The sequence below is a fragment of the Ziziphus jujuba genome, chromosome 9 (genome assembly GCF_031755915.1).
Source record: "Ziziphus jujuba cultivar Dongzao chromosome 9, ASM3175591v1".
Lineage (NCBI taxonomy): Eukaryota > Viridiplantae > Streptophyta > Magnoliopsida > Rosales > Rhamnaceae > Ziziphus > Ziziphus jujuba.
Genome location: NC_083387.1, coordinates 25,150,435 through 25,167,325, shown reverse-complemented (window position 1 = coordinate 25,167,325; position 16,891 = coordinate 25,150,435). Strand labels below are relative to the sequence as shown.

At 33.2% G+C, this 16,891-nt stretch overlaps 1 protein-coding gene and 1 pseudogene across 1 annotated transcript; both read right to left on the bottom strand.

Annotated features, from left to right (window-relative positions):
* Positions 1-8,311: 8,311 nt before the first annotated feature.
* Positions 8,312-9,081, bottom strand: LOC107427669 (CAX-interacting protein 4-like; annotated as a pseudogene).
* A 1,339-nt stretch (positions 9,082-10,420) lies between these two features.
* On the bottom strand, positions 10,421-16,705 carry LOC107427670 (ABC transporter G family member 1). Its single transcript, XM_048461725.2, has 8 exons — positions 16,307-16,705; positions 13,410-13,489; positions 12,829-13,299; positions 12,617-12,703; positions 12,308-12,433; positions 12,000-12,194; positions 11,766-11,852; positions 10,421-11,366 (listed from the first exon to the last, which is right to left on the bottom strand). The coding sequence occupies exons 1-8, from the start codon at positions 16,584-16,586 to the stop codon at positions 10,662-10,664; spliced, it is 2,031 nt and encodes a 676-aa protein (XP_048317682.2). The 5' UTR covers positions 16,587-16,705; the 3' UTR covers positions 10,421-10,661.
* Positions 16,706-16,891: the final 186 nt, after the last annotated feature.

Genomic DNA, 16,891 nt, shown 5'->3' with positions numbered 1-16,891 from the left:
GAACACGTTTCATATGTGGAGTACGTATGTGTGAAAGAGGTAATAGGTTACTTCCAATCAAAATTTGACAAGAATTTTCTTCTTTTTTTTTTTTCTTTTTTGAGGGAACATGGTCATACGCAGGCATGCAATTGATTGTCAAGCTTCAAGAGCAAACGTTTTTCTCACGGTAACTAAGGTTTTGGAAACTGTTAGGACCAACTTCTATACGGACAGGTATACTGTTCATTAATCGCACGGCCTTCACATATTGTAGTAGGAAAATCTATTGATTAAATTATATCCGTACACATGTCGTTAAGTAGTTTTTTTTATTTTCTAGTTTATGGTTAATTAATCACCCTATCTTTGAAATTTATGCAGACTGAGCAGAGGAAGGGAGGGAGTGTAACATCCCACATCGGTTGGAAAGGGAAACGAAGCATGCCATATAAGTGGGTGTAGATACCTTTCCCTTGCGAGGCCTTTTATGGACCCACCGTTGTAATGGGGTCGCAAAGCAAAACCGTGTGGGCCCGACCCAAAGCGGACAATATCGCATGCGGGTGGTCTGGGCTGTTACAGTGGTATTAGAGCCGGACCCGGATCGATGTGCCAGCGAGGACGCTGGGCCCTAAGGAGGGGAGGATTGTAACATCACACATCGGTTGGAAAGGGGAACGAAGCATGCCATATAAGTGAGTGTGGGTACTTTTCCCTTACGAGTCCTTTTGTGGACCCACCATTGTAATGGGGTCGCAAAGCAAAACCGTGCGGGCCCGGCCCAAAGCGGATAATATCGCATGTGGGTGGTCTGGGCTGTTACAGGGAGTTTGTAAGATCTCACATCGGTTGAAAAGGAGAATGAAATATGCCTTATAAGGGGATGTGGATACCTTTCCCTTGAGATACATTTTAAACCCGTGCGGACGGGACCCCAAGCGGACAATATCTCATGCAGGTGGTGTAACACCCCGTCCCGAACCATGTCGGAATTTTTGCACGTTGATCGACGAAGGGGTCAAAGTCGACTTTTTGTTCCGGTTGGAATTCTAGGTTGACTGAGGTACCGTTACGAAGTACACGCTGGCACGAGTTCGTAAACTGGTAGCACGTTGAAAACGGAGCTACGGTTTGAAAGTTATGAGCAAAACAAGTTGAGGTCCAAACTGTCCAAGGGGTGCCAGAGTTGACTTTTTATTCATGCAAGGTTGAGCTTTGACTCATGCATGGTTTTGAAGTGCTCGTCAATACGAGTCCGTAGACTAGTGGCACATCCGATTTGGACATGTGGTTTGAAAGTTATGGACCTGTAGAGTTTTTCAAATACTGTATTATTTTAATATTATTTTTTAAAACGCGTAACGATGTGCCACGTATGACTTAATGAAGGTGACCATGTGTCACCATGTTGAGAAGCCACATGTCAACCATGTGTAAAAATCAAATTATTTTTTTATTATTTTAAATAATAATATTATTATTAATATTATTTAATTAATTTTAAATCATTTCTTTTTATTTTCCTTTTTCTTTTTCTTTTCTTTTTTCTTTTTTTTTTCTTTCCCCCACGTGGGAAAAAAGGGGACCCAACCCCGTCCTGTTCTTCTTCTTCCTCTTCTTCTTTCTTTCTTTCTTTCTTTCTTTCTTTCTCTCCCGACCGTCCCTCTCTCTCACCGTGTTTTCTTTTTCCGGCCACCAAAACCACTCACGCGCTGGCCAGTGACGAGCGGAGGGAGGAGGCGAGCTCAGCCGCCAATTTTCACGGTCACCGGCCGCCGGACGCGCCCCGATCGGGCCGAAGAAGCCGCCGGCCGGAAAAATTTCTCTCTCCTCTTTTCTTGTGTTTTCCGGCCAGCCCAGTCCGAATTAAACCTCCTCTCCCCCTATTTTGGGTCCTTGAGTTCAAAAATGGCCTCCAATCTCAAAAATTGAAGCGGTTTGCGAAATACGAGGAATTGAAAACCGGCCGAAACTTTCCGGCCACCTCCGGCGGAATTGGGGTCGATGGAGACCGAATTTGTAATCCTCGTCGCTCAAGCTTCTATTCTGTATATTATTCGCCTATTTTGGATAATGTTTGTGTTTTGACCCCCCGGGTACTGGGTATTATTTATCCGATTAAAATATTAATTTATTTGACTGTGTGTGAATTTTGTTCTAGGAGCACCGGTGAGTCGTGAAATTGATCCCATGGTGGATCATGGTTTAATTGCGTGCTCCTGGTGAGTGACCCACCTTTGAAATGTTTTTGGGATAATTAATTGTATTTATGTGGTATTAAATTGATATCTGTAAATTGTGCTCATGTGGCGTATTTTAAATACAATCGGGAAAAATATTATTTTATATATATATTTACCCATTGGTGCTGAATGAAATTTTGGGGTCATTAGAAATTCCCGATTATTATTTTATTGTGATTAAATGGTATTTATTACACATGAGCAAGTAGTTTTAGTAATTGATTGTGTCTGGATTTTATATCATTTTTGGGCAATTAATTATGTTTAATTGGTATTTAAATTGGTATTTAAATTATACTCATATGGTATGATTTAATTATGGTTTTATTGTGGTTTAATTTATTTATTATGCATGAGCAAAATATGTTTCGGTATTAATTGTACGTGGTTTTAAGTAATATTTTTCGGGCATAATTGGGTTAAATATTTTGCGAAAATATTTGTTTAAATTTTATAAATTATGCCCGCAGTATTTTTATGGTTGCATCTCGTACTTCGAGAAAATTGTGGTTTGTTAGTTATCAATGTTTCGTACCGGTTTATTAAATAAAAATATGTGGGATGGTAAGTGTGAGAATTTAATGTATTTCCCACGGTAATTTTGGAAAACGGTACGGTTGGTTAATAATGTTTATTTTTAGACGCACTCATACAGTATTGGTGTTCTAGTGTATGGACACGTGGTAGCGCGCAGGTATTATGTGGTTTAGCGCGCGGTTATTATTTCTCCCGTTGTTGCCATTGGACCGTGGGCAGGCAAGTTTGTTATTGGCCACAGCCGCCCCTCTCCTTGGCCGGGAGATGGTTTCAGCAGCGGTACTGTCGGGACGCCGAAGTGCCGTTTGCAGGTTTCTCTCTTTAACCCCCCGCCAGTCGGTGCTCGGGACGCTGGGTATCGGAGGGCATCACCGGTATATGGTGTGGTGCGTCAGGTGTAAATTGCAAATAATGTTTTAAACCCCAAAGGTGTTCAAAAATTATTTACTATAATTTATTATAGTTTATTTATATTTGGGGTATTTATTTATTATTTATTGTTTATCAAATGGTTTAATCCCTTGGTTTTCGGGGAGTACGTACATCAGGTTTTGTGAAAATATTTTAAAAAGGGGAACATTTCCAACGGAGTGAATAGTGAGGGTTTTGAGAGAAATTATTATTTCAATTGTTTATTTATTTATTTATGTAATTGTTCGGTATGGATTGATTAAATTCCTTTATTTTTATATTATTAATATTAAAGGTGTTCGGTAGTTAGGGTCACTCACTGAGATGATTAGCATCTCACACTCTTAAATTCCGTTCCCCTAGGTCGAGGTTGGAGACGTTGATTGTCCGGGCGAGCCTAACGTCTCAGTTCGTTGCCGAAGGTTCAAGAAGTTTTTCTTACCTTTTTCCTCTCGAACTTATATTGCTTCTTTATCTGTCATTTTATAAATTCCACATTTATTGTATAATGCTCTGTATACTGTATTGGACGTGTGGTTGTTATTTATGCACTGGACTGTTGTTGTTTTTGAGAAGTGCTGAAATTTGTGGAACAACTTGTAGTTTGTGGGAGGAATAAGGGGATGAATTTTAGAAGTGTGTTTTCAGTGCAGGTAATTTGTGGTAAGTCCATCCCTTAGGGGAGGCTCTGCCGGATTTTCCATTGGAGGGTCCGGTAGGGTTTCCCTGGGATCAGGGCTTGTCTAGGGTTCCGGGGAGAAATTCTGGACGGGTCCTGACAGGTGGCCTGAGCTGTTACAGTTCGTGTCAGAGCCAGACCCGAATCGATATGTTAGCTAGGACGCTGGGTCCCAAGGGGGGTGGATTGTGAGATCCCACCAAGGACGCTGGGCCCCAAAAGAGATGGATTGTGAGATCCTACGTCGATTGGAAAGAGGAACGAAGCATGATGCACATTTTAAATCCGGACGGGGCCCAAAACGTACAATATGTCATACGGATGGCCTGGACTGTTACAGTTCGTATCAGAGTCAGTACTCGGATCGGTGGGGCCCAGCATCTGGGAGTGGATTGTGAGATTTCATATCGGTTGGAAAGGGGAACGAAACAGGCCTTATAAGGGGATGTGGATGCATGATGCATTTTAAATCCGGGCGGGATCCAAAACGTACAATATCTCATGCGGGGGTGTGGATGCATGATGCATTTTAAATCCGGACGGGGCCCAAAATGATAATATCTCATGCGGATGGCCTGAACTATTACAATTGGTATCAGAGCCAGTACTCAGATCGGTGGTGCCCAGCATCCGGAAGTAGATTGTGAGATTCCATATTGGTTGGAAAGGGGAACAAAGCAGGCCTTATAAAGGGGTGTGGATATATTTCCCTTAACACGCATTTTAAACCCATGCGGACGGGACCCAAAGCAGACAATATCTCATGCGGATGACTTGGCTACTACAGAGTTGATCACCACATTTTAATGATTTTTACTTTTATCCATTTTTCTTTTTAAAAAAAGCTTATTAAAATGTAGTTCATAGTCAAGTTCCTATTTTAAAACATGTATTGCATATATTTATCTTCTCAGTGTAGTATGATTATATTGTTCAAAGAAAAAACAAATAAAAAGGTAGCATTATTTTTTTGACTAGTAGCTGAAAAAAAGGTCTTAGTTGTCCCCTTTATATTAATAATGACAGTTATTTTTAAATTTTTTTTTGAATTTTAGGCGTTTCTAGAAATAGGTGGTAGTTTAAGGGAATTTATGCATTTGGTCTTCTAATGTTTTATAATTGTAAGAGGTTGCCAATTTCCTTACGAGAAATTTAAATTCTAGAAGGTCATTTCATGTCATACGCATTCTTTTCGTTGGACAGGATTCAAACAGTAATCATTAAAGGGAAAAAAAAGATTCGAACAAGCCACAGCAGCTAAAGATTGCATTTTTATTTAAAAAAAAAAGAAAAAGAAAAGATTGCTCCACGACAATTTAGTTGTGAGCATGATATTTTTCCTTTATTCTATTTTTGTCACATATCAAAATAGTTTGTTAAAAAACAATATAAAAATAAATTATATAAAGATCACCTAATTCTAACAATATAAAAATAAATGACTTAAAAACCACCTAATTTTATCTCCCATTAGAAAATGATCTAACAAGAAACCTCTCTTAAATATTACACAAAAAAAAAAAAAAAAAATCTCTTAAAGAAGGGGTATCAAGAGAAAAGAATACACATATAGTCTCCTAAAAATAAAGATAAATAAACCACACTTCTCTTCTATACTTTCTAGCTCACTTGGCTGAACAACATATGCGCAAACTGCATAAAGCGAAAAGTTGGACGTTTGGTCCAGTTCACTAGTCCAGAATCAGATAATAGATTTTGACCATTCGTTGTTTTGCATGGTTTCCTCCACTAGTCCAGTGCTCCTGTATAGATTTTGACCATTGGTTGTTTTGCATGGTTTCCCATGTACGTTTGTGAAAATTTTCTCCTCCCTGACCATGAAAATGAGGTGCTGAGAGGTTATCTCAAGGATATTTTCTCAAGGATATCTTCTTTATCAAAATCCTATATTGTTGCTTCTTTTAGATAACAGTTTTAGGTGGCCATTGTTATTATGTTTTTCACACCAGATCCCAACTTTCAATTGAATCTCATGTTTAATATCTCATTACACTACTTGTATATTTCGTAATAAATATTCATTAAACTAAATGTAAACTTCTAGTCCACTAAGTTTAGCTCAGTATAAACATGCAAAACATATATTATATTAGGCAATATAATCTAATCGAATTCAATTTCATGAACAAAGATCTCTAACCAAATACACAATCCCATTTTGTTAAAATAAAACTTCCATTTGCCATTCATGTAAGACTCAGACATGACCTGGATAATGAGTAATGAGGACCAACACTAAAAAAGTACTTTGTTTTCTTTGTCCTAACTATTTGTTCCCATTATCCACATTACATTAGCACTCAAAAACATCATAACAATTACCTACTTAGAACTCATAATAAATATATTGATTTCAATTTGTTCTTCAGTGTTGCACAAAGTGTAGGTGCTCAAGCGAGCAGCAACTTTAAGCAAAGCTAATAAGAGTGCATGATTAATTACGGACCTCTATCCTATAAGATACAACTAATACTTGGAAACAAGTAATTCAAATCGTCTAATTTTTCCACCACTCTCATTTTTTTCTAATTGCATACTGTATAAATTTCGCATTTATGGAGCATGGACTTTGACCTCTTGAACACTCCGTAAAAGCTGCGCGTACAGGCCAGGTTTAACATCCAAGCCAAAGTTGTGGGTATTCTCGGTATCAGCCACTAAAGAAGCAAAAATGTCAATTTTGTCAGCCACTAAAGAAGAAAAAACCAGGGATTGCAGTAAGGGCCGGCTTAAGGCGTAGGCCACTAAGTCCAATGCCTAGGGCCATGTTTATGGGGCCCAAAAAAAACAAAAATAAAAATAAAAATCCATATATATAATTTATTGAATAGAATATAATTATTATTTATTTTGGAAATATAAAATTTTTTGCTTAAAAATGAATTTTAAATTATCTGTAATTGATTATTTGTTTTTTTCAATGGATTCTAATTGATTATTTATTGCGATAATTATCTTTAATATTTTTATTTTTGAAAAATAATACCAATTAAGTCCAATTTAACATTTTATATTTCATAATTGATTAGATTTTAATGATACAAAAAGAAAAAAAAAATATTAAATACTCTTCTTGTTTATACACTTTGTCTCATTTGTTTATGCATTTTTTCTCATGTAGCTCACTTATTAATATCTTTTCTCATTTACTCATCTTTTATATTTGTCTAATTTTGATATCCAACCTATATAATTTTTCAATTTTGATCCAAATAGTTTTAAAATAAAAGGTAAGCTTGTAAGTTAATATTTATTTTAATAAATTTATATTGTTCATTCTCATAATAGTTTTAATTTTTCTTTTTTTTTTTCTTTGAACTCATGATTTTAGTTATTTACTAATTGTTCTTGCTATTCATGAAAACATTAGACTTTGTATTTCTATAGTTTCTGGTTTCATTTTCATTTTTTTCTTTATATCTTAATTTGCATAACTTGATTAAATTTATTTTAATAACTAAAAGTTTAAAAGAAAAAAATAAAATCATAAATAAAAAATAGCACTTGAGTTATTAAACTCTATAAAAAAAATTAAATTCTTTTCACTTTGCATGGATTTATTATTTTGTACTAGTTTAGCTTTAGTGGAAAAGAGTTTTTCAAAATTAAAATTAATAAAATCTTATTTATGTTCAATTATGTCTTAAACAATTTAACAATTTTATCAATTGAAAAAAAAAATTATTATCAAATCTTGAATATGAAAATTGGATTAGTAACTTTACATTAAAAAAAACCAAAAAAAAAATTTATATAAAAAAATCTATTTTATTAAAAATAATATTTAATTAAAGCCTCAAATATTTTGCCTAGTGCCTCAAAAATTGTTGAGACGGCCCTGATAATAACAAACACAGATTAGAGAGCAACACAAAATACAAGCTAGGAAACTTTTCAGAGCAAAGAAATCAAAGCTTCCCCCAAAAGAAAACCAGAAAGATATCACAAGTGAATGGAACTATTGTCCTCTGCAATGCAACTCATGTACCTTTCACACAGGCTCCTGTACATGTGCCATCTTAGGCAATGCCTCACCAGCCTTTGTCAAAATCTTGTATATTGTTTCGTATATTCAGTTGTTTTAGCAAAATATGGATAAAAGCATATCAGTTAAAATGTTTCACAACTATAGACACAAATGAGACATGAAATTTTACTTAGAATATGACAATGAGAGGAGATATAAATGCATGAACGCCATTTTTACTTCAAAAATGCAATACAGAAGTGCTGTCACAAAAAACAATACATATACAGTCGAAAGACATATACAGAATATGACAATACTTGCACCTTGGGTTTAAGGAATGACTTAACGTCAAAGAGAAAACTACACTTAAATAATCCTTTGTCCAACACTGCACTATTATCAATTCATAAGTATTGTGTTGTTTCATATTACAGACATGCATGAATGAAAAACCATCATTTTACACATTTAGTCTTGCTGCAACTTTATAAATATTGTGCTCATCTGAAGATTCATCTCTTTTACTCCCTTTTTTTGCTTCTTTCTCTTCATCCTATCCCCATCACAACTATCCGACTCATCATTCGTTTTCTTACGACTCCTCCTCTTCGTCGACCTTCCTCTCTTCTTCCCCTTTGCAGAATCAGAATCCAAGTCATCATCATCGTCATCATCTCTTGAGACCTTATTCTTTAGTGACCTCCCCTTTCTAACCCTTTTCCCATTTCTTTCAGCAATGATCCTCTCAATCCCAGAGTCCTATACTGAATCTGAACTCTCTTCCTCCTCCTCCTCCTCCGAGCTCTCAGCTACTCTTTTCCCATTACTTGCCAGACTTCCCCTTCAACTTATCCAACTCAGACAAATTATCAGCCTGAATAGCTTCAGGGTCTTTCTTCCTAATATCTTCCTTAACACTCAAAAAGTTTCTGCATTGAAAACTGAGGTGCCCAACACGGCCACACCTCTTGCAAGCACCACGAGCCTCATCGGCATTGGAACCGGTTATTCGGGCAAGAGCAAGAAGACCCTGGAAGCTAGCATAAGCGTTCTCATCCTCTGGTTCAGAACCAGAATTTGAGGATTTGAGGTGTGAATAGCCCTTGTCATCGTCCTTGTTGAGTGCAGAGGGATCGTACCCAATTGCACTCTGCCATATGCCATGGGTTCGCAAGGCAGCACTACTGTGCACCCTGTTGTTCGCTGGCATGCGAACCCTTTCTGCCGGAGCTGGCATCCTGATATTCCGATATCCAATCCAAAATTATTCCCAATTTCTTTAAAAAAAATAAAAAAAAGTTAAAACAACTCATATTCTGATTCAACTACGAAGCAATACAATTTTCGATTTCCAAAAGCCAATTCAGAATGAAAGCCTAGGGTACAACTCGATGAAATTCAAAAAATTATTCTAACCCCAACGATAAAATTATTCAGAATACAAATTATTTTAAATCCAATTCAGAATGAAAGCCTAGGGTACAACTCGATGAAATTCAAAAAAAAAAAAAAAAAAAAGAAAGAATTTATTCGGTATTTGTAGTTTGTGTTGCTTTTCCTGGTTGCCACTACATAGTCAGTTACCGTTTCATATCTAATGAGGAATATGAGCGAATTTAACTCACACTTTTCATTTATTTTTATTTTTATTTTCTATTTTTACAGATATTTATTAAATAAACTGCACTAATTGTTCATATAAAAAAAAAGAAAAAAAAAAGAAAAACTAAACTAATTATTTTCTTTTTTAAATAACTTTTTTTTTTTTTTTTGCTTAGACAATAATAGTAACTTGTCTATCAATTTCAAACTTTTTGAATATCAAATTTAGTTTGATAATATTTTATTATCAAGTTGAAAATAAAAAAGCACTTTCATTTTATTTTGAATTTTTTCTGTTAAAAAATAAAATAAAATAATAATGAGGGATCCTACTAAAATTTGGACAATAAAATAATGAAAAAAATTACAAATATATACGTACCGTCATTCGGTAACATCTATGATTTTGGTTTTTATTTTTCGTTTGAGAGATTAATAGGCGGATTGTAATATTTAACAACAGAAAAAAAAAATGTTTATCAGAATGAGTTTAATTTTATAAACAATTTAAAATGATTTTCAGTTTAGTATTTTTTTTTTTATTTTTTTTTTGTTCTTTAATATATTTTTTGGTTAATTAGACGAGAAATAACTAGTATTTAAAGCATCAACCAATAATATGCAATTGAATTAAAACTTGCAGGGAAAGTAGCAATGCTAATTCTCATCCGTAGGTAAGGTTTTGTGTTTGAGTAAATTTAATCATTAATACATAAACTGTACCAAAGCAACGCTTTTTATTTATATATATTTTTTTTAAAAAAAATACTTTATTTTTATACTTGTACTTCTTTTATGGGCCGGACTCATGAATGGCTTCACTTTTTCGTAGCCTTCATGCAAGCCTAATTATAAACAGCAGTTTGTTTGAGCATATATGAACAGAACTCATCAACAAGTGTAATGAAACAATTCAAGTTTGATGGAAAATAACTGAGGTTCACATTAATTAATATTATCAGAACCAAATGCAGATAAAAAGAAAAGTAACAAAATTCCATAGATATCCAAATTTTGGAAGAAAACATAAAGCTGGTGCCTAGTCTATAATATACATTGTAAGTCTAACTCAACTCTGAAAGTCAAGATCAGAGGGCACCATCCTGTCTCACTCCAATTATAATCAACAACATACTTCACTTTCTCTGATGCTCTAATAATACACATCTTCCATTATTATTTTAAATATACTACAATACTATTTTATATATATGATCTAGTATTGGTGATTGTTTATCTGATCTCCATGCATTGGTGTAGCAATGGGATTCTCTATAACTTGTGTGGCTTGCTTAGGAGACATTGCCATGAACTTTCCTAGATTAACAGTCTTGAGCTTCTCACTCGTCTTAATGATTACCAAGAACAAGACCCTATAGAAAGCTATCATTCCTAGCAAAATACCAAGATCAACCCACTTGGAGAGACCCATATCAACTTGCCATTTATTCCTCAAAATTTCTTCGCCCCTTATTGTAGGACGTCCTCCAACTTCATTGCCAGGGAAAGTTAAACCTTCAAACTCATTTTTGAACATTCCTTGGTAGGCATACCTATGGAATGCAATGTAGTGCAATGGGTATCTCCAAAATTGTTTTGGGAGATCTCCTGGCAACCGGAAAAATCCGCCCCCTAACATCATAAGACCTTGAACTCCTGCACCGGCTATAATCCCCATAAGATAATTGGGCACAAGGCTTGCTATAATCATCATTAGGCTCTCAACCAACATCATGCAAGCAAAGAGCACAGAGACAAAGTAGAAAATGTGTTCACTTCCTTCTTGAAGTCCAGGGAGATAGTAAGCTAGTGATCCAGGAATCACTGAAATGATTAGCAAGTATGGCACAGCAGAAAATGTGTTTCCCATCATAAATGCAGCTGCTCCATAGTGCCCATTTAATCTTTCTCGTTCAAATACCTGATGATAGAGAAGTTGAGAGTTTATTACAAGATATGTGCCATATAAATAATTAGACTCTTTGTCATCTTGATTTTTAAAAACTAAGAGCTTCTTTACGGTCCTTGAATATGCACATGCACATGTATGAATATTTCTATTAACACAACATGTGGAGTACATTTGTGGATGGAAAACATGCTTGAAGGAGAAAATCAAATCAAACATGACAAGATGTGCTACATATAGTCAGTCTCATACCATATTGATTTTATTTATTTTTAGAAATAAGAACTTATATGGCCCCTTAGATCCCCCCCCCCCTTTTTTTTTTTTTTTTTTTTGGGGGGGGGTTTGGACGAAATGGCTTCTTGGACTTCAATAGACACTAATTATGAAGTTGAAAACCAAATCTTATACCTTCATATCTTCGATAAAGGAAGGGAAGCCACCAATGGCCATGAAAGTTAGGAACGAAGCGATAAACATGAGTAGTGAACCTCTTGCCTGAAATATCACAAAAAGAGTATAAACATGAGTAGTGAACCTCTTGCCTGAAATATCACAAAAAGAGTATAAACATGAGTAGTGAACCTCTTGCTGATCATATAATTAATTTGCAACAAGCTCTCTCTCTCTCTCTCCCTCTCTAACCTGAATCGATTCATTACTAAAGCCAAGATCGAAGTAGAGGGTTCCCAATCCTAAAGACAAGCCTACATAGATTACAAGGCGCAACCAGTAGTAGCCAAGATCACGAAACATGTTTATGAAAGATCTCCTTGTAAGAACAACAGACTGTGTAAGAAAGCTAGCATGGTTTCTCTCCTTCTCCACAGCTCCATAATCCTGATCATTTTTACGTGCAAATATATGGGTGATAATGTTAGTAATTGAATTTTCTGTTTGAACCTTGAGCTAGTTGTTTAATCTGTGTGTTGGATACTTGCTTAATTGATTACCTTCTTAGATATTTCAGCTATTTCTCTTCGAACTTGCTGGTAAGTTTCAGATGCCTCATAAGATTTTACCAGGGTATTGATTACTTCTTCTGTGGATATTGCCCCACCTGATCCTTGTTCAATATCCTGCAAAATTAATAATGAATGTACTTTTTAGTTTTTCTATAAAGCCTACAGAAAAACTGTAAGACAATTGTGCAAATTAAATTCAAAATTTAAGACTTAAGTAATCTTCATTTCCAAAGGAAGACATATACATATCCTACTTCACAACAGGCCAGATATACATGAGAAAATGGGAATTAATACCTTTTCAAAATCCTTGTTTATGGTTTTGAGGAAGTGATCTGATGGATTCTGAAGAGTAGGGCAAGGAAACCCACATGAAGTGAAAAACTACAAAAAAACAATAAAACACAAAATGGGGGAAAAAAAAAATATAAAAAGCGTTAGTCAATTATTCTAGTGTACGACTAGATAAATAAAATAAGCTCAATATATAAAAACCTTATATGCAGTACCTCATTTGCTCTAGCAGCGGGACCAAAATACACTGTTTTACCGGAAGACAAAAGACAAAGGCTGCTGAAGAGTTGAAAGACTTCACTGCTTGGTTGATGTATAGAAGCAATTATAGTTCTTCTACTTCCATCTTTTTTATCCAAGCTTGCAATTCCACTCATAACATAGTAAGAAGCTGCACTGTCAAGCCCACTTGTTGGTTCATCAAGGAAGAGAAGCTTTGGATGTTTTAAGATTTCAATGCAAATGCTCACTCTCCTCTTTTGCCCACCACTAAGTCCTTTACATCCCCAACCTCCAATCCTTGTGTTCATGGCGTTTTGAAGACCCATTTCTCTTATTGTCATTTCTGCTTTCTCTTTCTTCTCAGATTTGGACATTGAAACTGGCAATTGGAGTTGTGCTGAGTAGGACACGGCTTCACTAACCGTTAGAGTTGTAATTAAAGTATCATCTTGTTCTACATATGCCTAAGTAATTCATAAAATTATTTAAATTAGTATCCAAAATGTTATAAATCAGTGTCAAATCCAAATAATTATGATAATTAATAATTAATCATTGTGGATATTGTACATACCGATGTACCATAAGCTAGTGTTTCTTTGCGTCCATTTATTAAAATATCCCCACTTTGCCTTGTATTTGAGCTTAATCTTCCTGCAAAAATGTAATCAAATTAGAATTTTGTTCAATTAATTAAAAATATTAATTCGTTGATGACCAGGAAAGTAATTTTCTTTTTTTGATACAGTATTATTATACAATTCTTTAGTTTTGGACCTTTGAGAATAATGAAAAAATTAAAATGTCACATAAAAAAATGGAATAAAATTAGTGGCACTAGGAGGGTGTCCAAGGCAACTATTTATGCCCCCTACTTACTAGTACATGTTATATCGATGTGGTGATAATACAATGACTTTTTGTCTTTAACATATATAAAAAATACTAAAACTATTAATTAATAATCTATTTTTCGGTTATATTGAATGTATTAGTTTCCTTAATTGTACTTAATTAATTACCACTCAAAAAAATTCACCTAAATATTTTATAATTTAAAAAAAAAGACCCTAAAAAATTCACAAAATTATAGCATCCCTTTTCATCTGTGTAATCTGGATTGACTGTCTTTCAAAACGAAATCTAGATTGATCGATAGTTAATGTATGTGTATTTGGAATTTGTTTGAAAATTAATTAGAAAATTTCCATCAATGACAATCAGGAATAGTAGCTATACCCAAAAAAAAGAAGGATAAAAAAATCAGGAATACTAGCTAAAGTTCAAAAAATAATAATAATAAAAAATCGGGAATAGTTTCTAGCAGACGTACAAACTAGAAACTTGTGGCTGACAATCAGGAATAGTTGGTAGAAAAAAATCTTCAAGGTATATAATTGCGTGGTGGACGTTGTAAATGCATTAATCAGAGGGTGATATATTTTGGAAACATTCGATTTTTCACTAGTAGCTATTATTAGTAGGGTACATGCTTATATGTTAACATGTAATTGGTTTATGCTATTACTATCCCATATAGGTTTTAAAAAGTCAAAAACAGTTTAAATTCAACCAATTAATAATTGATATACTTATGAAGAACAGTTTAATGATTATATCCACATGTTGCTTCATGTGCAAAGTTAATTTGGGTTTAAATCACTTAATCATCAAAAAATTAAAAAAATAAAACAAAAAATTGACACATAAACATACATCCTATTAATGAAGTAAAACTTATATATAAACCTTATATATATAATATGGTATAATCGAATTTATTATCAAATATGTAATAATAATTTTATAGAGTTTGCATGATTTACTCTGGTGTTACACAAGGTAATATATGCTGTTCCAGTTACTTTATATAGTGATAGAATGATTTTTTTATTTTTTTGGTTTTTAGTAATAGCCGCCCGTGAATTGTCATTATCCAAAAAAGATGGAAAAATTGTCAAGTAATCAACATCATAGACCTTTTTTTTTGTTTTTTGTTTTTTAATGCCAAATTAAAATGACTTTTACGGAACCAAACAACTTTTACGAAAAATTTGCTTTTTCGTCCCTAAGCTTATAATAATAATAATAATAATAATAATAATAATAATTAATAATAATAATTATTATTATTATTATTATTATTATTAGAATTTAAAAAAAAAATCAACCACAAACATGCATGCATAGACATAATGATTTAAAAATTAACTTGTTTGCAAATGCTATTAAAAAAAATTATAACAAAATTTTAACAGTAATGCAACATTTATAGCAAGTTCACTCCGTAAAATACCTTATATAACGATCTGAGATTATCACAAAAAGGCAAAATCGCTACCTCTTTATCAGGAACCAAAAAAAAAAAAAAAAGGAAAAAAAAAAGAAAAGAAAAAAAAGAAAAACTGAAAACAGAACTAAATTAACCATTTTATGTAGACATAACAACATCTTGTAGTACTGTCTATTTCGATTTAGTTAATACAGTTTCTAAAGGAATAACAGTAATACCCTTATTTGATTAAACCACATATAAATTAGTAAGGCTAACAAAAATGAAAAAAAAAAATTACCTTATGATTAATGAAGTGCACTTAGTTAAAATGTCATCGAGATCATCGGTAATGACCATCATCTTATATGGTAAATTTTAATTAAAATATTTAATTTTATTTTTATTTTAAAATTTTAAAATGATTTTTTTTTAAAAGTAACTACTATTTAAATTGGCATTTAAATTGTAGATCTCACTAATCATCATTCGTTAATAATAATAAATAATATTTTTTTAAAATATCAATAAATAATGTCTTACTACATAAATATATTTATTATATTATAACTTATAACTTTAATTGCATATAAAAATATTTTTGCAATATATATATATATATATATTGATATATTTATATGAAAATATATTTATCATCATTTCTTTACGTTGAGGAAATAAAGATAATATATAGACATTTTATTGGTTTCAATTATGAGATTGTAATATACTCTCCTACTTAATTAGCTACTCAATAGAACCAAAAAAAAAAAAAAAAAAAAAAAGAATGTCCTTGAAAAGAATAAATCAACAAAACAGGAGATGATATATCATTGTTTTAAGAAATTATGTAAACAAAAAAAAAAAATCCAGTAATCATTTTCCAAACACTTGATTGACATGGAAGGGGGAATTTTGTTGAATTAATTATTAAATTTGAAGAGTATTGAGTAAAAAATAAAAAAAATAAAAAAATAGAGAGTACTGAGTAAGACATACAAAAAACAAAGATGTTTAAAAGTATTTGCACAGAAACGGAGATGGTGTGTAAGTGTATGTAGTTTTCTCTTTTCTACTTTCAATCCTCACTTCCAGATTGAAAAGATAGAATAAAAAAATAAAAAAAATAAAAAAAAATGAAAAAGAAAATGAAAAAGCAAAATATAAAATAAATACTTGATGGAAATAAAAAAATTCACCTGCTAAAGCATCAAGAAGTGTGGATTTGCCACAACCGGAAGGACCCATTATAGCCATGAGCTCTCCTGGTTTGGCATGGCCAGTAAGACCTTCAAGGATTGCTTTGCTGCTATTCCTTCCTTTTGAAACTGTCACCCAAAGGTCCTCCCACGTCAAACAAACTCCATCCTCCATTACCTTATCATGATCATTATTATTATTATTATTATTATTGTTGTTGTTGTTGTAATTCACTCTTTCCATCTCCAATGCTACCGTAATCTCTAAATTATTAGCCATGATTGGACCCCAAGAAAATATGAAAGAAAAAATAACAGAAGAGTAGTACTCCTTGGTCTTTTTATTTTACTTTGCCGTTTGAAGCAGTGCTAAAGACATCCGATTACCTCAATGTATTTATAGATGAAACAAGGATAGAAGACGTTTCATATGTACAGTATGTGTGGAAGAAATAGGTTACTTCCAATCAAAATTTGACAAGAAATTTTACTTTTTATTTTTTATTTTTTTAAGGGAACATGGTCATGCGCATGTATACAGTTTGTTGTCAAGCTTCAAGGACAAACTTTTTTCTCGCGGGAATC